At 41.5% G+C, this 27,473-nt stretch overlaps 1 protein-coding gene and 1 pseudogene across 5 annotated transcripts in view; one reads left to right on the top strand and one right to left on the bottom strand.

Annotated features, from left to right (window-relative positions):
* LOC110521606 (importin-13) overlaps nt 1-6,796 on the top strand; it is a 54,774-nt gene extending 47,978 nt beyond the window's left edge. For 4 of the 5 annotated variants that reach the window (XM_036968624.1, XM_036968623.1, XM_036968622.1 and 1 more), the window contains 6 exons: nt 435-487; nt 1,789-1,855; nt 2,085-2,143; nt 3,873-3,962; nt 4,094-4,275; nt 4,391-6,796. In XM_036968624.1, the coding sequence (XP_036824519.1) occupies nt 435-487; nt 1,789-1,855; nt 2,085-2,143; nt 3,873-3,962; nt 4,094-4,275; nt 4,391-4,493 (554 nt within the window). In that variant the 3' untranslated portion in view covers nt 4,494-6,796. Of the gene's footprint in view, nt 1-434; nt 488-1,788; nt 1,856-2,084; nt 2,144-3,872; nt 3,963-4,093; nt 4,276-4,390 lie in introns of those variants that run through there. The other variant, XR_005040861.1, reaches the window with a different exon arrangement.
* Nucleotides 6,797-11,705: 4,909 nt separating this feature from the next.
* On the bottom strand, nt 11,706-23,571 carry LOC110521605 (annotated as a pseudogene).
* Nucleotides 23,572-27,473: the final 3,902 nt, after the last annotated feature.

Here is a 27,473-nt window from a genome sequence, read left to right as displayed (position 1 = left end):
GGTGGCTAGTCCAAGGGGCGAGGGATTGATTTGGGACTTCACGCCCCTTTTCTCTGAAGCATTACAGTAACAGTTGCCTCCTGGGTTCCCCACTCCAAAACCACGTTTTTGTTATTTTTAGGTTTATTTTTCTCTCGTTATTCTTTCGTTTTTTATCTCCAAATGGGACCCATGTCTCCTCTTTCTCTGCCTGTTTTCTGTTCGTTCAACCGCTCACTGTTTTTCCCAAGACTCTTCCAAAGCTTCACATGCCCCTCCTCCCTCTCGCTCCCCCTTTGTTTGTTCTTTACTCACGTGTGACAATTATTTCAATGAGATCTTTTCTGTTCTCTTTTCTTTCCACATGACTGTTGAATCGGTTGAGTTGCTGTTTGTATATTATTATTCTCTTTATTCTTTATGATTTGTTAAGTTTCATCTTTATTATATTTTAGGACCCAGGGATCATCCTGATATTGTTGATTCATTTATGCAACTCCAAGCTCAGGTGTGTTTTTGGTTTCTTATTTCATTCACTTTGGGTTTCTCTCTCGTTCTCTCTCTTTCTCGCTCACACACACTCTCTCAAGCTCTCTCTTTCTCTTTGTTCTTTGTTAAAGGGTCTGAGGGCGACCCATCATAATGGCATGGCAGAGAATAGACAGTAGGTGGTGGTATTGAAGGATGGACTCTGTCTCCTTCAATACTCAGGGCTCTAACCATTCTGATGAGGGAGTAAGGGTCAGCGTTCACCAAGGTCTTGTCCAGTAGGCACAAAACATGACAAAATGCTTTGTAATGAGGAGGGACTACCAGAATGTGTCCAATAATAAACATGTTCATGTTCGGTTGTCTTCTGAACATGACCCTGGGATGTAGTTCCCTGTGACCTCAATGGTTAGAATCCCCTAGCCACGCCCCTTTTCTGATGTCATTCCAACTCATAGCCAATCAAAGCCACAATTAATTAATATTCCATTAATTAATCAATCCAGGCGAATTGGGTGCCCTCTGTTTTTTGTTTGGTTTTGTCTTCCTTCTACATTCTTCCTTTAATTTCTATCTTTGGATAGAGCTGATCTCCATCTCTCCTCTCCTCTTCCCTCGCTCCCTCACTTTTCCTCCATCCTGAATGAGTTCATTACAGTATCAGTTGTATTTATCCGTTCATGTACCTTACTTATGTTGCATATTCAATCCAACCAGGCCAAAAAAGGGAGAAAAAATGGTGTATCAGAATGAAATTGATACAAACAGCAGCTACAGAACCATCATTGCCTTTAGTTTGACTTAAGTTTTAAATCATTTCTGTTTGATTTCCTCTAGTTTGCTTGCTGAGTTTTCATTGGAGCAAAGTTGTGTACTGTATGAGTGATAGTTTATCATAGAGAGAGGGAGTCAGTTAGTCTAGCCTGGTAGCCTCCACTGTTTATCTGCTTGAGATGACTCCTTTAGCCCAGTTCTCATTCACTCCTTCTCAAGAATTTAAAAGCATTGGGATTGGTGTAAGAAACACTTTCTATACCAATCCAATACTGTTAAATCCCCAAAGGGGAGTGAACGAGATCGCACTTCAGGGAGAAGGGGGACAATCAGTATTTGGCTTTTGTTGTCATATCTATGTCCCAGAATTTTGGACATGACAATGACAAAGGAGTTTTCTAATGCAGACACAGTTCTGTCTACGAGGCTAGGAGAGTGGGGGGTTCAAGTATTTTCCGGGGTGGGAGGTAGTAGTTGGGGTGTACCCCTGGAGTAGGGGAATAGACTCCTGCCCTGTGTCATGCCTCTGTCTGCCTCCTACTGTAGGCCCTCAAACGGAAGCCAGATCTCTTCTTGTCTGAGAGTCTTGACGTGAAAGCTATGTTCCATTGTGGTAAGTGTGTGTTGCTTTGCTCCCGCACACACACACTGCTCATTGTATGTGTTGCCGCGTTTCTCTTAACACACGCACACACACACACACACACACTTTGTCAATTGTCGTGCCTCTGAGATCCACAGAGATTGTGCTGGAAACATCTGAAGAGCAAAAGTGTTAGTGTTGAAATAGAAATGTGTATTTGGATGTTTCTAATACCCTCCCCTCTCTCTCCCCTCTGTAGGACTATTGTCACTGAAATTCCCTGAGGCTCCAACAGTCAAGTCTACCTGCTTGTTTTTTGTGAGTGTACACACTAGGGATGTGAAAAATGTACAAATATTCTTAACGTTTAAAATGCTATTTTCTTTAGCGTTTAAATATATATTTATTTTTTCATAAAATGACCTGAAATTAGAATCCTGATATGGTACTGCGTTTGACCGCTAGGGGGGCATTGCAGTTCAATCTACGAGAAACCTGGCTACCAACCTACCTGTCGTCACTAGTTACCACAGCCACAAAGTCATAAAGCCTGCCTATTTCTACAATTTATCTTCTTAAAATGTGATTTTTAAACCCAACCTAAACCCTAACCACACTGCTAACCTTAAATCAAGACCAAAAGATAATTTTTGTTTTCATACATTTCTACAATATATCCCATTTTGACTTTGTGGCTGTGGTAACTAGTGGAAACCCAGCAGACGGCGCTCACCTTACTGCTGTCCCCCACTCACGCAGCAAGGATGGTATTAATGCCATTTTAGGTTCTCTGTTGTGTGCCTCTCCATGTCCTTAGTTGTCAGTGCGTACTTCATCAATGTGAAAGCTCATCGCAGTGATTTAAGACGGCTTGTTCATATACGTCCATCAGGGCCGTCAGGTTTTTTTCACATGGCATCTCGTTGTCTGGTTCTAGATAAGCCAATTGACAATGGCTGCATATCAACTGTAATGATTTCTATAATCAGCTCTGTGATTTTCTCACTCCGTCCCTTATCGCACCGCTGCCCAGCGATGGGTTGGTTCTCACGGTGCCTCCTTTCAGAATTACACCTGTACTGCCGCTGTAGCTCAATTCCACCTCGCAAAGTTTGTATTTCATTATCTCCTCATTTAACTTCTCGAAGTATTGCCATACAGGACTTTGCTGTTTACGCCATTTTTCTAACTGTTAACAACGTTGGCGTGTGGCGCGCTTTATATCCGTGGCAAATATATGAAACAAAAATATAAACGCAACAATTTCAACAATTCTACTGCATTACAGTTCATATAAGTCAATTGAAATGAATTCATTAGGCCCTAATCTATGGATTTTACATGACTGGGCAAAGGTGCAGCCTTGGGGGAGCCAGGGCCAGCCAATCAGAATGAGTTCTTCCCCAGAAAAGGGCTTTATTACCGACAGAAATACTCTTCAGTTTCATCAGCTGTCCAGGTGGCTGGTCTCAGATGATCCTGCAAGTGAAGAAGCCTGATGTTGGGGTGCTAGCCTGGTTTCACTTGGTCTGTGTTTGTGAGGCCGATTGGACGTACTGCCAAATGGACATTCCTGCAGTCAGCAAGCCAATTGCATGCTCCCTCATCTTGAGACATCTGTGGCATTGCATTGTGGGACGAAGCCGCACATTTTAGAGTGGCCTTTTATTGTCCCCAACACAGGAGAAATAAGCTTTTTGTGCGTACGGAATATTTCTGCAATCTTTTATTTCAGCTCATGAAACATTGGACCAACATTTTACATGTTGTTTTTATATTTTTGTTCGGTATATCTCCTACTTACAGCATTGTTGCGTTAGGTATTTGTTTAATTTTTATTTTTGCCTTTATGATGATGATAATGACCGGGACCTGTTAATGGTAGTTTTGTGATAACTGCACTATGATTTATAAAACGTAAAAAATGATCGTTTAAACGTCACATCCTTAGTACACGCACACACATTTTAGGGTAGAAGAGGTGAATCTTGTTGAGATGTGATATTAGTGTTGTGGTTTGTTCTGATAGTCCCTGTGTGTGCCATAGACGGAGTTGTTGCCCCGCTGCTCAGATGTGCCCCCAGTGGCCAGAGTGGTGCAGGAGAACGGAAAACTACTGCTGCAGGCCGTACTAGAGGTAAACCTACATACTCACATCCTCGCTAATGTGTTTTACCTGTCCTACTGTATACTGAAACATATCACCTTACTGACTGGTCTTTGCCCCCTTGCTCTTTCTCGCTCTCTCGCTCTCTCTCGCCCCCCCAGGCAATCGGTGGAGGTTCATCTCGTAGTCTGATGGAACAGTTTGCTGAGGTGCTGTTCAATCTCAATAAGCACTGTTTCCCTTTGCTCACCGTGTGGCTGAAAGAGGCGCTGCAGGCACAAGGCTTCCCCTCTACTAGGGTCACCACAGAACAGAAAGACACCTTCACCCAACAGATACTCAGGTACTACACGCACGTATAGACACGACATGCACACACACATTGGTTTTCTGTCTTTGTCTGACTCTTTCTCGCTCCCTCCTCCCTTTCTCTCTCCTCCCTTTTCTTCCTACTCTAGAGAGCGAGTGACTAAGCGGAGGATGAAGGACATAGTGAAGGAGTTTACACTAGTCTGCAGAGGTCTTCACGGGACCGAGTATGCTGCTGAATACTGCCTCTGACCCCTGACCTTGCCATGACCCCCAGGCAGGACGCCACATTACTACAGTACCCATAAACCCCTCAAAACTGGAGTTTCCATTGGACGATAGAAACAAGACCCTCCCCCTAGAACAGAAAACAGATCCCCATAAAGGTCTGCCAATGATGGAGCTATGTCACACCACACAGCGGTCTGAGGAAGGTTGCTCAAACCCCCCCCCATTTCTGTGACTTCAATTACAAGCATGCCCTCTGTTTGTCTCGCTTTGACTTTTGGTTACGATCTTCCATGGCTCCAAGGCTGTTTCTCTGCTGTTTCCTGGTTGTTTAGCATCTGAGACGATAGTGGTACTGTACCTACCGTACGTAGCTAGCTAGTTGTCCTTTGTATCTTTGGAAAGAGAACCAAAATAAATATATATCTAAACATTATATATATATATATATATATATAAACACACACACACATATAAATACCTAATGTAACGAAACACAGCCAGTCCTGCTGCTGCTAAACAGGAAGAGAGAGGGACCAATGACAGGACAGCATTCTGTGGATAGACACATATTTTCAGCATAATGTATATCGTACAACACTGACTCGCGCACCCCCATGCTCTTACGTTTGCCAAAATTATTGTGGAACGTCATGTGAACTAGTCTTTTATTTTGTGTATTTGATAGTTGCCTTGATGGGGAAATTATGAGGGGATTGATTGAAGATTGAACCAAGATTGAACTAAGTAGAAGATTATAGACTCTGCTCTCCTGCACTTGCCATACACACAGTCACACACACACACACACACACAAACACACACACACACAGTCACTCACACACGGTCACAAAACTGTAGTTTCCTCATGAATCTAGAATGTATTTAGTTCAGGAGAGAGTGATACAGAGGTAGGAGAGATGATGAATGTTGGGAGGGGATCGATGGGGGTGTGTAGGAGAGGGGTATGTTGTCCTAGCTGTGGACTACAGTCACTGTAATCGTGCAACTCTATTAATCATGTTGTGCGTATTAACAGTCATATTACTGGACATTTCCGTGCGTGTGTGTATGGGCGCATGTTTTTGCGCAGGTGTGCAGATGTCTGCCTCCCCACTTATTGAGTGCACTTATATGGGACCTTCATCACTTTCACATACCAACCCCCCCCCCCCCCCCCCCCCCCATGGCCCCGCCCCCTTTAGAAACAGACCCCACCCTCCCATTTGACATTTTCAGTCCTCCCATACATACAGCACATGTCCCGAGTACTCTACTTCAATGTTCTCCGCTTGCCACACAGACCAAAATAATACAACAGTCCACTAACCTCCACATGGCCTGGATTGACTGACCAGTCCTAACCAACGACTAGATGAACGCATCCATATGATCTATAAACCAGTAGAACAAACTGCACACCATACTGCTCTTAACCGGTGCCTGTCAACCAGTGTCTTATCAACCAACCGGTTGCCTGCCTAGACTGAAACCAGAGGGAGGGGGGGGTAGTCACTGATGTCAGAAAGATTATTCAGGAAGTATATTTGCACTGGGCGCCAGATGAAATGGAACTCCTCTCAGTGAATGGAATTGAGACTGTGTCTGAAATGAAACCAACGTGCACTACTTTGAGAATAGATGGAGATCAGAATAGGGTACCATTTAAGACGGATGAAACGATTGGTGCAGCCGGCTCCCTTGTTTATTTCCTGGTTCCTTATTTCCTGGTTCCTCATCAGCTGGGTCCATTCCCTCTTTCTGTCACTCTAGGTGCCTGCAGACATGTAGCATGTGTGTGTTTTTGTGGTAAAGGGGTGGGTGATTGTGAAATACTGTGAGTGTGACACTGTGAGAAAATTCTCTGGATAGAAGTTGGCCTTAGACACAGATCGTGGATCCTCTTAACCATTACTGACTGAAGATGCAAGACTGACTTTAGATCAGTGTCTAGTGTTGACTTCATCCAGCGCCTAAGGGTACATGTTTGTCACTGAGAGAGGAGAGGAGGAGTGGGTGAGGGAAGGGGGGGATCAAATGTACATTATTTCTTTTTTGTACTTTGTTTTAATTTATTAAATATATCTTAAGACGGCACTTCTGGTGTGCGAATGTGTCCATTAAACACTTTCAGGCACTTCCTACTGGCCACTATGTTAGGTCTGTGTTTAATGTAATGTAAATAAAACATGTTAAATAAAACATCTGTTACAGTTATAGGGCACCAATCTGTATTAATTCAACATGTTCATGGTCATCTTATTTTCCAAAGCGAAGAAGAGTAACAATTTCAAGATCACAATTAAAGGTTCTGATTCGGGCATTTAGAAAACCTTGGAATGGATGGGTTTGTGAGCTATGTCATCTTATTTACATCACTGAATAATCGCACACAATTTATCAAACATTTTTTTTCCCATACCAGCAGTGGTTACAGTACAAGTAATGCATGCGCAGTCTTCCTAGTGTTCCTAGTGTCAGTGTGTGATGGAGACTTTTGTGCCAGCGTCCTGTTTTCCAGAATATTTGGGCTGCTTAAACAATGTTGCAGGTGAAAATGTATTGGTTGTGGGTTTTTGGGCTACTTCTAATGCCATGGAGCCCATGGTGGAATGTTATATATTTCAAGATTTAGTACCAGTCAAAAGTTTGGATGTACCTACTCATTCCAGGGTGGTTCTTTATTTTACTCATTTCTATATTGTAGAATAATATTGGACATCAAAACTATGAAATTAAACATATGGAATCATGTAGTAACCAAAAAAGCATTAAACAAATACAAATATATTTGAGATTCTTCAAGGTAGCCACCCTTTGCCTTGATGACAGCTTTGTACACTCTTGGCATTCTCTCCACCAGCATAATGAGGTAGTCACCTGGAATGCATTTCAATTAACCGTTGTGCATTGTTCAAAGTTAATTTGTGAAATTTCTTTCCTCAATGCATATGAGCCAATCAGCTGTGTTGTGACAAGGTAAGGATGGTATACAGAATATAGCCCTATTTGGTAAAAGACTGAATCCATATTATGGCAAGAACTGCTAAAATAAGCAGAGAGAAACAACAGTTCCATCATTACTTTAAGACATGGTCAGTCAATGCTGAAAATGTCAAGAACTTTGAACATTTCTTGAAGTGCAATCGCAAAAACTATAATGAAACTGGCTCAGAGGACCGCCACAGGAAAGGAAGACCCAGAGTTACCTCTGCTGCAGAGGATAAGTTCCTTCCAGTTAACTGCACCTCAGATTGCAGCCCAAATAAATGCTTCACATAGTTCAATTAACAGACACATCTCAACATCAACTTTTCAGAGGAGACTGCGTGAATCATTCTTTCATGGTCGAATTCCTGCAAAGAAGCCACTACTAAAGGACACCAATCTGAAGAAGAGACTTGCTTCGGCCAAGAACCATGAGCAATGGACATTCGACCGGTGGAAATCTGTCCTTTGGTCTTTTGAGTCCAAATTTTAAAAGTTTGGTTCCAACTGCCGTGTCTTTGTGAGACGAGGAGTAGGTGAACGGATGATCTCGGCATAGGTGGTTCCCACCGTGAAGCATGGATGAGGAGGTGTGGGGGTGCTTTGCTGGTGACACTGTTGGTGATTTATTTAGAATTCAAGGCAGAATTAACCAGCATGGCTACCACAGCATTCTGCATTGATACGCCATCCAATCTGGTTTGCGCTGAGTGGGACTATCATTTGTTTTTCAACAGGACAATGACCCAAGACAACTCCAGGCTGTGTAAGGGCTATTTGACCAAGAAGGAGAGCGATGGAGTGCTGCATCAGATGACCTGGCCTTCACAATCACCCGACCTCAACCCAATTGAGATGGTTTGGGATGAGTTGGACCGCAGAGTGAAGGAAAAGCTGCCAACAAGTGCTCAGCATATGTGGGAACTCTTAAGACTTTTGGAAAAGCATTCCAGTTGAAGTTGGTTGAGAGAATGCCAAGAGTGTGCAAAGCTGTCATGAAGGCTACGGGTGGCTGCTTTAAAGAATCTAAAACATATTTAGATTTGTTCCATATGTTATTTTAGCGTTTTGATGTCTTCACTATTATTCTACAGTAGTGTAACATGTAGTGTGGGGCGGGGTAGTAATATGAATGTTTCTTACCATTTCAGAAGTGAAAAAGACATCCAAGCCGAAGTTGGACTCCAGTGTGAGGGAGCTGTATTGTCTAGCTAACTCACTGTTGATGACTACACCAGGCAGCAGTGCTAGTCAACATGCGTAGCCCAGGAGATCACTTGAGCTGTCTTTAACGTTCCAATGTTCACGCAACTACTAACACAGAGTTTGATTGGTCCGCTGTCTATCACTGGTACTGTTCAATTATATTGGAAGATTAGTTATTGTGTAATTTACTGACAAATTGACAAATGGTTTATGAACTGTTCTTTCAAATTGAGAACTAAATAAATACATTTCAATAAATATAACATGGGGAGATGCAATAATTGACACTCAAGGACAAGGAACAAACTTTTAGAACAATAAATACAACATTTATAGAATTATAAGTGTTTTACAAGTATTCACAATGTTAAGGGATAATCAACGTGGGGTTGTTCTATGGACAATAACAAGCTACTTGAAAGGTGTTCTGACCTTCCACGGAGTTGCATTATATTCCAGAGAAAGAGCCCCGAGTTGATTATCCTTTTTATACCATGGCTATAATTGAACATTTACTTTAGACGCTAACAAGTTTACTAGATAACTACAATACTTGCAGTGGTAACCAAACCATCAGTCCTAGCTTGACATTATGAACATCCAGTGGTGGAAGAAGTACTCAATTGTCATACTTGAGTAAAAGTAAAGATAGCTTAATAGAAAATAACTCAAGTAAAAGTGTTAAATCACCTAGTAAAATACTACTTGAGTATACTTTAGTATCAAAAGTAAATTGAATTGCTCAAATATATTAAGTATCAAAAGTCAAAGTATAAACCATTTCAAATTCCTTATATTAAGGAAATCAGACGGCACAATGTTCTTGATTTTTGTTTTACATTGATGGATTGCAAGGGGCACACTCCAACTCTCGGACATAATTTACAAACAAAGCATTTGTGTTCAGTTAGCCTGCCAGATCAGAGGCAGTAGGGATGACCTGGGATGTTCTCTTGATAAGTCTGTGAATTGGACAATTTTGGGTGTCAGGGAAAATGTATGGAGTAAAAAGTACATTATTTTCTTTAGCAATGTAGTGAAGTAAAATATAAATAGTAAAGTAAAGTACAGATACCCAAAAAATCAACTTAAGTAGTACTTTAAATATTTGTACCTAAGTACTTAACACCACTTTGAAAATCGAATTCAACAATCCTTTCAATTTGACATTGGCATTCAATTATTTGTTTATTTTTTAACCTTTGTTTTCTCAGTCAACTTACCTGGTAAAATATTCTCATTTACAGCAACGACCTGGGAAATAGTTACAGGGGGGAGAGGAGGATGAATGAACCAATTGGAAGCTGGGGCTGATTAGGTGGCCATGATGGTATTAGGGCCAGATTAGGAATTTAGCCAGGATACCTTGGTTAACAACACCCCTATTCTTACGATAAGTGCCATGAGATCTTTACTGACCACCGAGAGTCAGGACACCCGTTTAATGTACCATCCGAAAGAACATGTTAAGACTCCAAGAAGGGGGGGAGATACTGATAATCTAATATTGAGAAGAGAATTGTACTGGATTCAACGTTTGTGTACCATGTATCCTAGAGGTCTGAACCAAGAGTTTGATAAATCAAAGTGAATATGTCACTTTGATTTGTCTTGCCTTCCAGGTTACCCACTTGGTCATTTTGTAAATATATATTATTTTCTGGAACTACTACATGTACTCATCTCATTGTTATTCAATTATTAGAGATACACATTGTTTTTGCACCCACCATGCGTCATGTCCACAATGGTCATGTGAGGTGAAATGTGGATATTTTGGGATGTGAGCACTCAGTTTATTTGACCTGACGAAGATTAGTTTCAGATCGAAACGTTGTCAATAAGGCGGTGAATTGGGAGCTTTAACAGTGTTCGGGCCTTCTTGTTCTATACTAGTATTCTTTATTAGCACAGCATCTATGTTTTTAAGGATGTGCGTATGACCACAAACTTTTCTATATGGCCAAACTATCATGGCTAAGGGCTGTTCTTATGCACGACGCATCGCGGAGTAGCTAGATACAGCCCTTAGCCGTGGTACCGTATACTGGCATCATACCACAAACACATGAGGTGCCTTATCGCTATTATAAACTGGTTACCAAAGTAATTAGAGCATTTTCAAATAACTGTTTTGTCATACCCGTGGTATATGGTCTGATATAACACGGCTTTCAGCCAATCAGCATTCAGGGCTCGAACCTCCCAGTTTATAATTCACAAATGACCACAGGCTAAATCTATACCTATTTACTCCATCTGACTGTGCATCTGACTGGATAATCAGTTCAGCCAGGCCATTTATTTACTAGATCTACATTGTAAAAAGCATCTAGACATTATCTCCCATTTCTTTTAGACTAGCATTTGGTTTTCAACAGCGGAGATTTGTAATAACCTTGCTGTCTGTCTCTCCAACATTTAAACATTGTTTCAATATTACAATTCAATCTCCAGCTGTCCTATGGTAATGAACGTCTCGAGAAAGACAGGCTTGCAGATTTTCTCAGCCAGTCGAAATCATGAATCTGCATAATTTCTTTGGACATATGCAAAGAAAAGAAAAACACGAAATGTAGCTTGTTTGCTTTCATTTCAGCTTCAGTTTGAAATGATTGTGTTAGCTGTGTATTTGGCTATCTATTCTGAACAGTGGCCTGGCGAGAGGGCAAATGTTCTATGCCAGGCGAAATCGCACATTAGTAGTTCATTGTTATGGATGAATCCCCATTCAAGGTCTCTAGAAAACAGCTTAAACAAATGCAAATGCAGTTACTTTGGCTGAACTTTTTTGGTGTGAATGTAAGTTGGCCGTAGTTGGCTAGCTAGCAAGCAAGGGATAAGAACGTTGCCAGCCAGTATGGCAATGGAACATTGAGAACAGACTTCGTCTCGGGCCTAACAACACCCATGCCAATATAGCCTCCAAACACTGCCAATATATCCTCCAAATATCCTCCAATGCTTCTCTGGCATTATCACTTAATTATAAACTGTGTGGTTCAAGTCCTGAATGCTGATTGGCTGAGAGCCATAGTATACCAGACCGTATACCACAGATATGATAAAACATTATTTTACCTGCTCTAATTACATTGGTAACCAGTTGGTAACATGGCATCGTGCCTAAGAACAGCCCTTAGCCGTAGTATATTGGCCATATACCGCACCCCTCATGCCTTATTGCCTAAACCATGGAATTGTTGAATAGTCTTTTCTGATTGGCTTGAAGGGCATTCTAGAGTGTGCATTATTTCCCTACAGCGCACAGTATATTTTCACTGTAGAGTTCAATGGCTATAGTGAATTTGTACATGTTTTGTTTGAGCTGCTATGATGGAAATGTTTGTTTGTGCTTTTCAAATAATCGATTTCTGTGTTCTGTTTGTGCTTTTCTGATAACCAAGTTCTGTGTTCATGCAAGTGACTGACTGAATGCCTGGGAGAAATCCTCACTGTAGTATTTGAAATTTGGAAGAACGCACAGACCCCCAGTTTCAAGGTCTCAGCTTGGAGAGAAGAAGCCTCATGAGGTATTGGTCTGCCACATGCATGAACCAGTATTGGTCGGTCACATGAAGGATAGCAATCCGTCACATGAATGATAGCAAATAAATAATGAACAGGCTAAATCATGCAAGTATTACTTTCTGTGTAAGTATATAAGAGAACTAACGGGACTGCCACATTAGAGATCGACATGTGTACTATGGTACATTGAGTTGGTTGGAACCTCTCCAGCAAGCTGACAATAAACAATGATTCATTTTAGATTTACTTTGCTTTTGAAAGCAAAAGTCTAATTGGAAACAGTATTAGTAATGTTGAATTCAAAATTCATAATAGCAAGTTAGGACTGATGGTTTGGTTAGCTAAACTAGCAAGTCTGTTTGTTCGGTTACCACATAAACTACTGTAGCTATCTAGTTAAGTTGCTAGCTAGCTACTTCAGTGTATGTTAAGCACATTTCTCCCAGCAAAGGACATGTGTTAATTTATAGCCATGGTATAAAAGGGATAATCAACCTGCGTTCTCCAGAAAATAATGCAACTCCAAGGAAGGTCAGTTCCACTCCGCTAGTGGTGTGTCGTGGAACACACCTTCCACGTGTTCATCATTTTCCAAAGAAAGCATAGCCCCTCCTTGATTATCCCTTACATAATGCACGTTCTAGAATGCCAATCAGAAGCAATTATTCAACAATGCCTTGGTAAAATATCAAGTATTTACAGTTTAATTTTACAGTAGGGTGCAACACAATAGGCCTACATTTAATCTGCACCCTCCTGAACAGACCCCGGGTCTCACTGAACCACTGAAGGCCGGTGATAACCATAACTGTCTCCAAAATAAAGGCTACAGGTACTGTATATACTGTAGGAGTAGAAATACTACACAAAAAAACACTACACAAAAAAACTAAATAAAATGCTACATCGTAATCCATCAAACATGCCCACTCTCAAATGAGTTGAGTAGGACTCAGTGGAGGCTGGTTGTAATGGCTAGAATGGAATTATGTTAGATACCATTCCATTCCAGCCATTATAATGAGCCTGTCCTTCTATAGCTCCTCCCACCAGCCTCCACTGGTAGGCCTACACCGCATGGTGAAACTAGTTGTGTAGGTTCCACCATGTAGCTTTCACCATCTCACCAGATCACTGGTCATGAAGGAAAGAAAGAAGGCAAGGTGTGAGACAGTTGAGACATGTACGTCAGCATACATTCATCAACACATAAACTGGGCCCCTGGTTAGACTGCCTGCTGTTCGCCTGTAATTAGCTGTAAACCTAAAGGTTGTCTATGCTAGTGCTACAGTGAGTTCAACACCTGGTAACACCAGGATGAAAACCAGCAGACGGACGCTGCTGACATTTTGCCAGGTCTCAATCAAAAAATAGTTTCTTCGCCTTGAGATCTCCTGTTGAAACAAAGGTTAAATCACTGCAGGTTGTCATCTCTGCTGCTACAGCGAGTTACTGAGCAGACCTACTCCCTGTGTGGCTGTGTGTGCTGAGGAGTTCCCCCTCTGGCGCCATTTGCTGGTTGATGTTGTTAACACAGGTGAGCAGCAGGAAGACCACCACCAGGTCATCCAGGAGCCCCAGGAAGCCAGACAGGGAGGATGAAGTGTCCAGGGGGGCAGAGGAGAGGGACACCATGGCCCCAAGACAGCAGAGCACCACTCTGAGAAAGAAGGGGCACACGGCCCCCCCCCCCCCCCCCCCCCCCCATAGCACCCAGGCCGCGAGCTAGCAGCTGCAGGAACAGGGGCGTGTCACACAAGTAGTCTGTCACCTAAGGGACAGAAGACAAGACGGGCACAGGTGTGAGTAGAGGGTGTCAAGGTCACCTCACCTGGCTTCAGGTGGAATAGAGATCTGGCTCGTGTTCACTAGAGTAGAGCATGATGTAGCAACAGGTTTTGTAACGTTTTCTTATTTTAGATCAGTCCAGATGAAGTAGAGAAAATGAGGAGAGGTGGCCACTTTAGAGTATTGAGATGTACCCAACAGTATCAACCACAGGAGTGAGAGAGAATTGTATTCTACTTTAGTGTGATATCCTTCTATTGTCCTTGTACAATACAGTCTCTATGCGGTGGTTGCGTAAGCAGTATTCCAGTTACAAAACCATTCTCAGAGGGATGGGAAAGGAACTTACCTTTATTATCATGTAAATACTGCCATCTTTTCTGCAGCCGCATTCAAGGTCAAAATTAAATCACAGAACCTGATATGTTCATAAAACGCGAGAGACATCAAGCTATCTACAGTATAACAAAGGCTATGAAGCTCTAGTCTAGCGTGCGAAAAATACCTGCAGAAAGACCCTTGAGAATGTGTTGTATGGTTTAATTGGTAAAGATTATCTGAAGGTTTTGTGTGTTACTAGGTTGTAGTGTGGTTGTAGCATGTTTTAATAAACATTGTGTGTGGTACTCCTAGAGATAGAACAATGTAACATATGGTCTATGGTGGTACTGACCCTTCGAGGGGTTCCTGAGTAACATTTGTTGTAGTCTGTAAATTCTCCCAGAACCTCCCTCTCCTTTCTGTCTGACCGACCCTCACCAAAATAGATGACACAGGACACTGACCTGAAAGAGAGAGAGAGAGAGAGAGAATCCATTCAAGTTACAGTCAATCAATTCTGAACCATTATTTATCACTTTTATTCAACACAATTTTGCAATTTTTCTTGTTGGATAACAAGTGTAATATCATGGTAATAATGGATGTTTCTACAGTTGGGTGTCTTTCTTACTCTTTGTCTACACAGAGGGCAGCTGATGGCATCCAGCCAGGACCCAAGTCTCCAGTACGAGATCAGACAGGGAGCTGCAGACAGAGAAACAAGGTAACATAAATAAGTACTCAATCACTACTCTTTCCATTAATAATAGTACCCCAAAAATGATGATTCACCATTAGGGAAACTGTCATATTGCTAGTGTAATGTGTTCATATTAGTGCGGGTGTGAGCAAAATGCTGATGGCAGCATGAGAAGCTTTTGTACAAGTGACATGACCTTGTCTACTGAATGTTAATTAACTAAGTACAGCTCCTCTCTCTCTTAGGGGGAGGCATGGGTAAGAGGGGCAGGTTGGGTGGAGTAGTTATTGCATCACGTGATGATGACACAGACAATGGTGAAGGAGAGGGAGAGGAGATTAACCTGCTGCTGTAGTCAAGATATTGTTGTAATCTTTGAGTCATTCAAATACCACATGAATACATATTAGAAAATGTGCTTTAAAAACTACAAAATGATTTTTGCACGCCGTGATAAAATGTGTAGAATTGCAGGAAATAAGCTTTAAACATGCAAAATTCTATGAACAGTTTGTGTCATGAACACTGCTTGTGCTCATAGAAATAGACGTGGATCCCCAATGCTGGAAGGGGGGGCCCCGATTCAAAAAGTTTGGGAACCGCTGCACTTTTTAATATAACCGCAGGGGTTCCAGGAATATTTCCAGCGTCATTGCAAACTGTTTTAGAGACAGACCGACAGGGTCTGGTAGTGCTCTAGTTCTCCCTGTCAGAATAAGGACAGAGGATTTGGAAAGCATCAACTCCTGTAGAAACGGCTCTAGGGTTATTTTGAGTAACTTCATTTATGTTCCCTTAACTCTGCCTTCTAGTGAGTTTATGCAAACTGTCATCTCCTACCATTCTGATAGATTGGAGATTATCAGAAAATGTGGTTGAAACGTTAATAATTTGGTTGTTATTCCATTGTTACCTTGAGGCAGATGCTCCCAGGGGCAGAGTGGCCCACACTCATTGAACATGGAACTTTTAAATGTTAGAGCAATCACTAGTAAAACCTTTCTCATGAATGACCTCATTACAGAGCTCAAAGTTGATTGCATGTTTCTCACTGAAACATGGCTGTCTTCAGACTGTAGTGCTGCTCTTATTGAAGCCTCCTCCTGGATTACAGTTTTTTATACTCTGTCAGAAAAGGGAAAATGGTGGGGAACAGCCTTTTTCCCTTTTCTGACAGAGTATGAAAAGCTGTAATCCAGGGGGAGGCTTCAATAAGAGCGGCACTACAGTATTTACAGTATTTATCTATTTTAACTACTGCTCTCAGCTGTAAGGGCATTTTGTTTGGCGACTTTGGGTCTTTTGAGCATCATGCCATACTGTTTCAATGTCAGCCACCAGTGCTGTCCACCAAAGCACTGCCCCACTTTCTTCACTGATTTCTCTAAACTATTGGCTATTGTACTTGAGAACAATGATAAAATAATTGTGTTGGTTTTAATATTCATGTTGACAAAGAGACTGACTCCAAAGCCATTGAATTTCTTCATCTTTTGAGCTTTATGGACTTTATCCAACATGTTACTGGGAATACCCATAACAGTGGCCATACTCTGGACCTGTTATTACCAAGGGGCTTTCTATTGACATATCTTCTATAGTTGATGTTGCTTTATCTGATCTCCACTGTGTATTTTGTACTACCTTGTTGCCCATAACACAGGGTAATACTGAACGCATTATTTAGAAACGCCATCTTACCTCTGAAGAGGCTACAGATTTTATTGAGTGTATGAACAATACTCGATCACCTACTCTGCTTTTTTTTTTTTTTTTTTTATTTTACCTTTATTTAACCAGGCAAGTCAGTTAAGAACAAATTCTTATTTTCAATGACGGCCTGGGAACAGTGGGTTAACTGCCTGTTCAGGGGCAGAACGACAGATTTGTACCTTGTCAGCTCGGGGGTTTGAACTTGCAACCTTCCGGTTACTAGTCCAACGCTCTAACCACTAGGCTACCCTGCCGCCCCAGGGCTTTCCTCTTGTGATGATTTAGTTGATCACTTTCGTAGCAAATTAAGTGCAACCATTGATACCATAGCTCCAGTAAGGTTGAAAAAGGCCACATCCAAACAGAGAGCCCCTTGGATGAGTGAGGAAACTAATCAATTCAAGAGAAATTGCAGAAAGGCAGAGCGGAAGTGGAGAAAGTCAGTGGCAGCTCCATTATGATATTCTGAGAGCAACTTGGCACATTCATAGCAATTAGAAATGCCAGATGTGGGCCTCCCGAGTGGTGCAGCGGTCTAAGGCATTGCATCGCAGTGCTAGAGGTGTCACTACAGACCCAGGTTCGATCACGGGCTGTATCACAACCGGCCGTGATCGGGAGTCCCATAGTACGGCGCACAATTGGCACAGCGTACCTGAGGGGTGCCGAAACTGTGGACATACTATATTTAAACCAGATCTTAAAACACACCATTTTAGCTTTGCTTTTCCTTAGCGTGATTTTTAGTCATTCAGTCTTTATTGTTTTTCTTTCGTTTTTTTATCCTCTTACATTTGTTATGTAATAAATATATATATATTTTTTTTCCTGGGAAGCACATTGCGTTGCATTCCATGTCTGAACTGTGCTGGATAAATAAAGCTTGATTGGATTTGATTTGATGCAAATGTTAATATGCTAGCTTCTGGGCCCTGAAGACCTCTTTCTATCTGTACAAGTCTCTCTTGACCCATAGATAAATCCGATCAAATTCTGGTTAGGGGGGTGGTGTGTGGTTCTGTCTTACCACAGTAGAGATGGCCACAGTTGTTCTGTACAGGGAAGCTGGCAGTTTGCAGACACACAGGGCAGAGCCAGTCTCTGTGGCCCGCAGATGGACAGATCTGAGAGGTGTCCTTGAGAAAGAGGAGTACATTGGTACGGTTAGAGATAAATATAACACAGGTTTCTGTTTCTCCTCTGCACTTAATTGATCACAAAAGAGTGATTGGACACTGTGGCCCTCATGAACATGAGATACACCCCCCTGGAATAGCAGGACAATAACAGAAACAAACACCTGAGAAGAGATGAAGCCAAGGTCTTATAAATCACAGTGGACCTTATCATAAGGAAATATCAGCTCTGAAATGATCAAGGTCTAAGTAAGCTTGCCAGCTGGATGGAGCTCTACGATCTCCTCCTTCACTCCAGACTGCCTCTGTTTTCTCAGCATTATTAATAACATTAATGGTTATTAGTAAGAGTTATCAGTTAATTTAGATATTTTTTGGTCCGTTAATATTAGTATTTTCAAAAAGTAAAAATACAAATGACGAAACTTTGATGAAAATGTACGTTTCCGTTAGTTTATCATACTAACGTCATCAAAATGTCATGAATTGTAACCACTTTTAAATGGACATGCACTGAGTGTACAAAAAATTATCAACATCTTATAGTGTCTATTGTACCTTTTGATTGACACTGCTGTGTGATTGTATTGGTTGTCACATTAGGGCTTAGAACCCTTCATGGCATTTGCATAAAACATCTTAAGTGTTATCCTTAAAGGGACACTTAAAAAATCTCCAGCACCACCCCAACATCAACATACAGTTGAAGTTCGAAGTTTACATACACCTTAGCCAAATGCATTTAAACTCAGTTTTCACAATTCCTGACATTTAATCCTAGTAAAAATTCCCTGTCTTAGGTCAGTTAGGATCCCCACTTTTTATAAGAATGTGAAATGTCAGAATAATAGTAGAGAGAATGATTTAATTCAGCTTTTATTTCTTTCATCACATTCCCAGTGGGTCAGAAGTTTACATACAATCAATTAGTATTTGGTAGCATTGACTTTAAATTGTTTAGTCTTAGGTCAGACGGTTCGGTTAGCCTTCCACAAGCTTCCCACAATAAGTTGGGTGAATTTTGGCCCATGCCTCCTGACAGAGCTGGTGTAACTGAGTCAGGTTTATTGCCTCCTTGCTCGCACACGCTTTTTCAGTTCTGCCCACAAATGTTCTATAGGATTAAGGTCGGGGCTTTGTCATGGCCACTCCAACACCTTGACTTTGTTGTCCTTAAGCCATTTTGCCACAACTTTGGAAGTATGCTTGGGGTCATTGTAATGCTCCGGGTGTCGTGGGTGTGGAGTCAAACGCAGGAGACAGAGAGTGCAATGCTGTGCTTCTTTAATTGCACCAACGCACCACAGGGTGCTCACAATAGTAACGGCCCCAAACACAGGGAATGAAAAATGTACCACTGAAAATGCACGACCAGGCACTAACACGTACCTCTACAACAGGGCCGAAGGTTACAATGAATAATCCCGCACAACAACCAGGCGGGGCGGCTGTCTAATAAAGACAAACTAATTATACATAAACAGGTGCTACCAATAAACATACAAGGAGGGGGAGGAAAGACAATCAGTGGCAGCTAATAGGCCGGTGACGACGACCGCCGAGCGCCACCCGCCCGGGAAGGGAAACCACTCTCGGTCGGACTCGTGACAGTCATTGTCCACATGGAAGACCCATTTGCGACCAAGCTTTAACTTCCTTACTGATGTCTTGAGATGTTGCTTCAATACATCCACATCAATTTCCTTTCTCATGATGCCATCTATTTTGTGAAGTGCACCAGTCCCTTCAGGTTATGTCGATATAGGACTCGTTTTACTGTGGATATAGATACTTTTGTACCTGTTTCCTCCAGCATCTTCACAAGGTCCTTTGCTGTTGTTCTGGGATCGTTTTGCACTTTTTGCACCAAAGCACATTCATCTCTAGGATACAGAACACGTCTCCTTCCTGAGCGGTATGACGGCTGCGTGGTCCCATGGTGTTTCTACTTGCGTACTATTGTTTGTACAGATGAACGTGTTACCTTCAGGCGTTTGGAAATTGCTCCCAAGGATGAACCAGACTTGTGGAGGTGTACAATTGTTTTCTGAGGTCTTGGCTAAATTTCTTTTGATTTTCCCATGATGTCAAGCAAAGAAGCACTGAGTTTGAAGGTAGGCCTTGAAATACATCCACAGGTACACCTCCAAATGACTCAAATGATGTCAATTAGCCTATCAGAAGCTTCTAAAGCCATGACATCATTTTCTGGAATTGTCCAAGCTGTTTACATACACTAAGTTGACTGTGCTATGTAAACTTCTGACCGACTGGAATTGTAATACAGTGAATTATAAGTTTATAAATCTGTCTGTAAAAAATTACTTGTGTCATGCAAAAAGTAGATGCCCAACAAGAAATTTGTGGAGAGGTTGAAAAATGAGTTTTAATGACTCCAAGGGGGTGGGGGGGGGTATTGTCTACTAGTTAGTTGGTGATGTCATTGGAAACACTTATCTTCCTCTCTTTTTGACTACAAAACATAGAAACATGTTATTTTCATGTACAGTATGTTGGTGCTGAAGATGATGAATATGAAGTTGAACTTCTTTGACATTTCCCTTTAAGGGTTTACCTTAAGGTGTAATTTCCCCTTCTCAAAGGGAATTGTGTAAGGGTGTTGCATCGAGCCTCTCAAACATTTTCTTAGGTAAGTGCATATTTTAAGGGTTTTATGGTGGTTTGAAGGCATGTATGGCCATGTAATTAGAAATTAGAATACTCGAATAAACATTAACATCCTTCTAATGGTCCAAATGTCAGCCATGTTGGTCAGGGAGTTGGTCTACCACAGTTTGCTAGTGCTGTGATAAGATATTGTGTAAAACAATGAATGTGAAGAATTGATCTGCACTGTACAGTATGTGTGTTAGCTAGCTAGCCAGGCAGTTTTAGAGGAATGATTCCATAAATGTTTTTAATTAACTGACAATGTGTCAACATTACATTCCAACAATGCAGTCAATCCACAGCCATACATGCACTGGCTCAAATCATTTCATGATAGGACTAGTTGTAAATTGTAAATGCAACAAGTACTGATATTGTATCATACAATAGCACTCACAGCTATATATGAAATCAAAAATCTGAGACATTTATGGTCTGTTTACATATATTTACTTATACTTATTTATACCTATTTTCCACCATAATTTGCAAATAAACTCATTAAAAATCCTACAATGTGATTTTCTGGATTTTTTTTCTCATTTTGTCTGTCATAGTTGAAGTGTACCTATGATGAAAATTACAGGCCTCTCTCATCTTTTTAAGTGGGAGAACTTGCACAATTGGTGGCTGACTAAATATTTTTTTGCCCCACTGTATATATATATATTAAATAGCCTACGGTTTTCTTTGACATTTTGTTTTAATTATTGTGATAGGCTCGTGTTTTACTGTTACGGCATACCTCTATTCTCTTTTGACTGAACGCCATACCGGACCGTACCGCCTTACTTTCACCGATTCCTATGCCTCTACTGCCATTCATTCCAATTTGACTGGTTTTAGATTTTCCCTGACCAATATGGGTTTATGTCATAGCCCCTCTAGTAATATAATAGGATCTCTATGTAAATGGCAGAAAGAGTTTTTGGTTGCCATGAAGATAACCTGACTCACTGAAGGAACTACTCATCAAAGAGATGGCATTTATTTTGGGAGATAGCAAAATATAACTTCTAGCTACATTTCAGACAGGAGAAAGATAATTAAACACGTTTATTTTAGTTACTTTTTTCTCAACTTGTTTCGATTACTTTTCTAGCACATCAAGCTCATTTACAAAGTAGCTAGCCATCTAGCTATGTGGCCATGGATTGTGTACCTTCCAATGTTTAGCTAAGTAGCTAAAGTTACCAAACTAGATGGTGGATGTTTTCCTTTTGAAACCAGGGCAGAGGAAAGCAACATTCAACTACACAAATGCTGTTTACATTGATATCCATACTGAATGAAGCACCCTCTGTGTGTGTGTTATATATGTGTGTGTGTGTGTGTGTGTGTGTGTGTGGCCTCACCTTGTTGTAGCTTACACGTTTGAGGGCTGTTCTGTCCTGTGTGTGTTCTGAGGATCTATAGGAGGTGCATTCGGAACTTATTCAGACCCCTTCCCCTTTTCCATTTTTTTTCTCCATTACAGCCTTATTCTAAAATGTATTAAATAATTCTACACACAATACCCTATACGAAAAAACATGTTTTGAGACATTTTTTCAAATGTATTACAAATAAAAAAATGAAATACCTCATTTATATTACTATTCAGACCCTTTGCTATGAGACTCAAAATTGAGCTCAGGTGCATCCTGTTTCCATTGATCATCCTTGAGATGTTTCTACAACTTGATTGGAGTCCACCTGGGGTAAATTAAACTGATTGGGCATGATTTGGAAAGGCGCACATCTGTCTATATAAGGTCCCACAGTTGACCGTGCATGTCAGAGCAAAAACAAAGCCATCGAGATACATATCTGGGGATGGGTACCAAAAAATGTCTGCAACACAGTGGCCTCCATCATTCATAAATGGAAGAAGTTTGGAACCACCCAGACTCTTCTTAGAGCTGGCAGCCCAGCCAAACTGAGAAATCGGGGGAGAAGGGCCTTGATCAGGGAGGTGACCAAGAACCCGATGGTCACTCTGACAGAGCTCCAGAGCTCCACTGTGGAGATGGGAGAACCTTCCAAAAGGACAACCATCTCTGCAGTGCAAGATTCTCAGGTCTGATGAAACCAAGATTGAACTCTTTGGCCTGAATGCCAAGCGTCACGTCTGGAGGAAACCTGGCACTATCCCTACAGTGAAGCATGGTGGTGGTAGCATCATGCTGTGGGGATGTTTTTCAGCGGCAGGGACTAGGAGACTTGTCAGGTTCGAGGGAAAGATGAATGGAGCAAATACAGAGAGATCCTTGATGAAAACCTGGTTCACCTTCCAACAGGACAACAAGCCTAAGCACAGCCAAGACAACGCAGGAGTGGCTTCGGGACAAGTCTCTGAATGTCCTTGAGTTGCACAGCCAGAGCCCGGCTTGAACCCGATCGAACATCTCTGGAGAGACCTGAAAATAGCTTTGCAGCGACACTCCCCATCCAACCTGACAGAGCTTGAGAGGATCTGCAGAGAAGAATGGGAGAAACTCCCCAAATACACGTGCCAAGCTTGTAGCGTCATGCCCAAGAAGACTTGAGGCTGCGAAAGGTGCTTCAACAAGGTACAGAGTAAAAGGTCTGAATACTTTTAAAAAATAAATTTGGAATCATAACTGGGATCTTATGGCTAACTACCCAGTACAAGTTTAGTTAGTTTTGTGTAAAAGCCAGTAACTAGATACAACTGTAGATGCCCCATTATGTTCCCCTATACCAAGTACCCAAACTAGTTAACCGTGAAAATCCTAAAATATCAGACCGTTACAGTCTATGTACCAGGCACCCACATTTTCTGACACCCACACATGAATCACCCAACCACACATCCACTAGCAGTCTCTGCAGTGTGTGAGTGGGTGGTGTGTAGAGGAGAGGGTATAGATCCTCTGTTTATGCACAGAGAAAATAAGACTTACCTGGGATGAGAGCTGTGGGAGGGTTGCATGGTCTGATTCATCTGGCAGCTGTCTGATCTAGAGCTAGAAGTGTAGGTATGGTAGCTGTAGACAGGCAGAGAGCCTGAGAGTGTGTCTGTAGAGTGTGTGTTTCCCGGACAGGCTAGAGAAGGAAATGCTTCCTGACAGCATCACTGTACACAATAAATCTGACTGGTATTGTTAATCATTAACTAGGCCTTTCGATCTGGGAGCTGAGGGCTGCCTGCCTGCCTGGAAATGACCTAGAGAGACCATTGAGTGACAATGTACTAGTATGACATAACATAGAAGCAGATTCTCTCATATGTGATAGATGTGATTGGTAAATTTTATCATAAAATGAAATCAATAAGGGATCAAAACAAAAAAACTGTGACCACTCCCATCTCCACAATTCTATTTTGATCATGTGACCACCCACGCAAGGTCAAAGCTATCCTCTTTGACCCCACCTTTTTAGTTCAACTTGGTCAATGATTTATTATATGTTTACTCAGCCCTGGCCCACATATTTAAAAATATATATATTTTAACCACAAAACACCAGCTCTGAGGTGGTGAAATCGAGTTGTGAAATAGCTTATTGTTGTCTATCCATATGTATTAGACTACTGTTAAATAGCTACACAGTTGAAAGGAAACCCTCTCTAAATTCACTAGGATTGGCATCATAATAGTCTTCATGCATAAGTCTGTCACATTGGGACTGGTAGATACAGATTAGCAATGCCCAAGGTCAAGACTACAACTGAATTCCCACAGTCTGCCATGATAATGAGTAAAAACATTTACACAAACGTTTACCTTACAGTTTTTGGCCAAAAGAAGAAGGTCAAAATGCCTCAGAATGTCTAATTACAACAAGAGTTGATCGATGTCACAGGGGCCACAAACAGTGATTTTGCCTCTGGAGATGGCTAAAGTCCCATGTCACACAAACACACACACTGATTACTAGCGGTTTGTCCCAGATTCCTTACTAACCCATCGTGGCTGGCCAGTAAGTCCAGGTTAAATATATAACATTACAAAATACACTACTGTTCAAATGCTTGGGGTCACTTAGAAATGTCCTTTTTTTTACTGAAAAGCCAGCTGCCTGGAGTCGCCTCTTCACTGTTGACGTTGAGACTGGTGTTTTGCTGGTACTATTTAATGAACCTGCAAGTTGACGACTTGTGAGGCGTCTGTTTCTCAAACTAGACACTCTAATGTACTTGTCCTCTTGCTCAGTTGTGCACCGGGACCTCACACTCCTCTTTCTATTCTGGTTAGGGCCAGTTTGCCCTGTTCTGTCAAGGGAGTAGTACACAGTGTTGTACGAGATCTTCAGTTTCTTGGCAGTTTTCACATGGAATAGCCTTCATCTCTCAGAACAAGAATAGACTGACGAGTTTCAGAAGAAAGTGATTTATTTCTGGTCATTTTGAGCCTGTAATCCAGCCCACAAATGCTGATGCTCCAGATACTCAACTAGTCTGAAGAAGGTCAGTTTTATTGCTTCTTTAATCAGAACTACAGTTTTCAGCTGTGCTAACATAATTGCAAAATGGTTTTCTAATGATCAATTAGCTTTTAAAAATAATAACCTTGGATTAGCTAACACAACGTGCCATTGGAACACAGGAGTTGTGGTTCCTGATAACTGGCCTCTGTACACCTACAGTATGTAGACATTTCATTAAAAATCAGCCGTTTCCAACTACAACAGTCATTTACAAAATTAACAATGTCTTCACTGTATTTCTGATCAATTTCATGTTATTTTAATGGGCAAAAAATTTGCTTTTCTTTCAAAAACAAGGACATATCTAAGTTACCCCAAACTTTGGAACGGTAGTGTATATAGAGTACCAGACAAAAGTTTGGACACACCTACTCATTCAATGTTTTTTCATTATTTTTTACTATTTTCTACATTGTAGAATAATAGTGAAGACATCAAAACTATGAAATAACATATATGGAATCATGTACTAATAAAAAAAAGTGTTAAAACAAATGAAAATATATTATATCATTTATTTTATCTTCAAAATAGCAACCCTTTGCCTTGATAACAGCTTTGCACAATCTTGGTATTCTCTCAACCAGTTTCAGCGGTAATTCTTTTTGAACAGTCTTGAAGGAGTTCCCACATATGTTGAGCACTTGTTGGCTGCTTTTCCTTCACTCTACGGTCCAACTCATCCCAAACCATCTCAATTAGGTTGAGGCCGGGTGATTGTGTAGGCCAGGTCATCTGATGCAGCACTCCATCATTCTCCTTCTTGGTCAAATAGCCCTTACCCAGCCTGGAGGTGTCTTGGGTCATTGTCCTGTTGAAAAACAAATGATAGTCCCACTAAGCGCAAACCAGATTGGATGGCGTATCGATGCAGAATGCTGTGGTAGCCATGCTTGTTAACTGTTCCTTGAATTCTAAATAAATCACCAACAGTGTCACCAGCAAAGCACCCCCACACCATCACACCTCCTCCTTCATGCTTCACGGTGGGAACCACACATGTGGAGATCTTCTGGTCACGTACTCTTTGGCTCACAAAGGCATGGCGGTTGGAACCAAAAATCTCAAATTTGGATTCATCAGACCAAAGGACAGATTTCCATTGGTCTAATGTCCATTGCTCGTGTTTCTTGGCCCAAGCAAGTCTCTTCTTATTATTGGTGTCCTTTAGTAGTGGTTTCTTTGCAGCAATTTAACCATGAAGGCCTGATTCATGCAGTCTCTGAGCTATTGATGTTGAGATGTGTCTGTTAATTGAACTATGTGAAGCATTTATTTGGGCTGCAATGTTTGAGGCTGGTAAATTTAATGAACATATACTTTGCAGCAGAGGTATCTCTGGGTCTTCCTTTCCTGTGGCGGTCCTCATTAGAGCCATTTTCATCATAGCGCTTGATGGTTTTTGCTATAGCACTTGAAGAAACTTTTAAAGTTCCTGAAATGTTCCGCATTGACTGACCGTGTCTTAAAGTAATGATGGAACTGTTGTTTCTCTTTGCTTATTTGAACTGTTCTTAACAAAATATGGACTTGGTCTTTTACCAAATAGGGCTATCTTCTTTATACCACCCCTACCTTGTCACACTGATTGGCTCAAACGCATTAAGGAAAGAAATTCCACAAATGAACTTTTAACAATGCACACCTGTTAATTGCAATGCTTTCCAGGTTTCCACCTCATGAAGCTGGTTGAGAAAATGCCAAGAATGTGCAAAGCTGTCATCAAGGCAAAGGGTGGCTGCTTTGAAGAATCTCAAATATAAAATATATTTTGAGTTGTTTAACACTTTTTTTGGTTACTACATGATTCCATATGTGTTATCTCATAGTTTTGATGTCATCACTATTATTCTACAATGTAGAAGATAGTAAAAATAAAGAAAACCCCTTGAATGAGTAGGTGTGTACAAACTTTTGACTGGTAAGGTATATATTTATTTTTTTACAATACAAAGCATACATGTAACAGTACAAATTTAGACCGTCCCTCGCCCATACCCGGGCGCGAACCAGGGACCTTCTGCACACATCAACAGTCACCCTCGAAGCACCGCGGCCCTTGCAGAGCAAGGGGAACTACTACTTCAAGGTCTCAGAGCAAGTGACGTCACTGATTGAAACGCTATTTAGCGCCCACGCTAACTAAGCTAGCCGTTTCACATCCGTTACACTCACCCCCCTTTTGACCTTCCTCTTTTTTCCGCAGCAACCAGTAATCCGGGTCAACAGCATCAATATAACAGTACAAGTTTAGACCGTCCCCTCGCCCATACCCGGGCGCGAACCAGGGACCTTCTGCACACATCAACAGTCACCCTCGAAGCATCGTTACCCATCGCTCCACAAAAGCCGCGGCCCTTGCAGAGCAAGGGGAACTACTACTTCAAGGTCTCAGAGCAAGTGACGTCACTGATTGAAACGCTATTTAGCGCCCACGCTAACTAAGCTAGCCGTTTCACATCTGTTACACTCACCCCCCTTTTGACCTTCCTCCTTTTTCCGCAGCAACCAGTAAT

The sequence above is a fragment of the Oncorhynchus mykiss genome, chromosome 30, assembly GCF_013265735.2.
Source record: "Oncorhynchus mykiss isolate Arlee chromosome 30, USDA_OmykA_1.1, whole genome shotgun sequence".
Lineage (NCBI taxonomy): Eukaryota > Metazoa > Chordata > Actinopteri > Salmoniformes > Salmonidae > Oncorhynchus > Oncorhynchus mykiss.
Note: the sequence above shows the minus strand (reverse complement) of the source record. Positions and strands in the feature narration are given on the sequence as shown.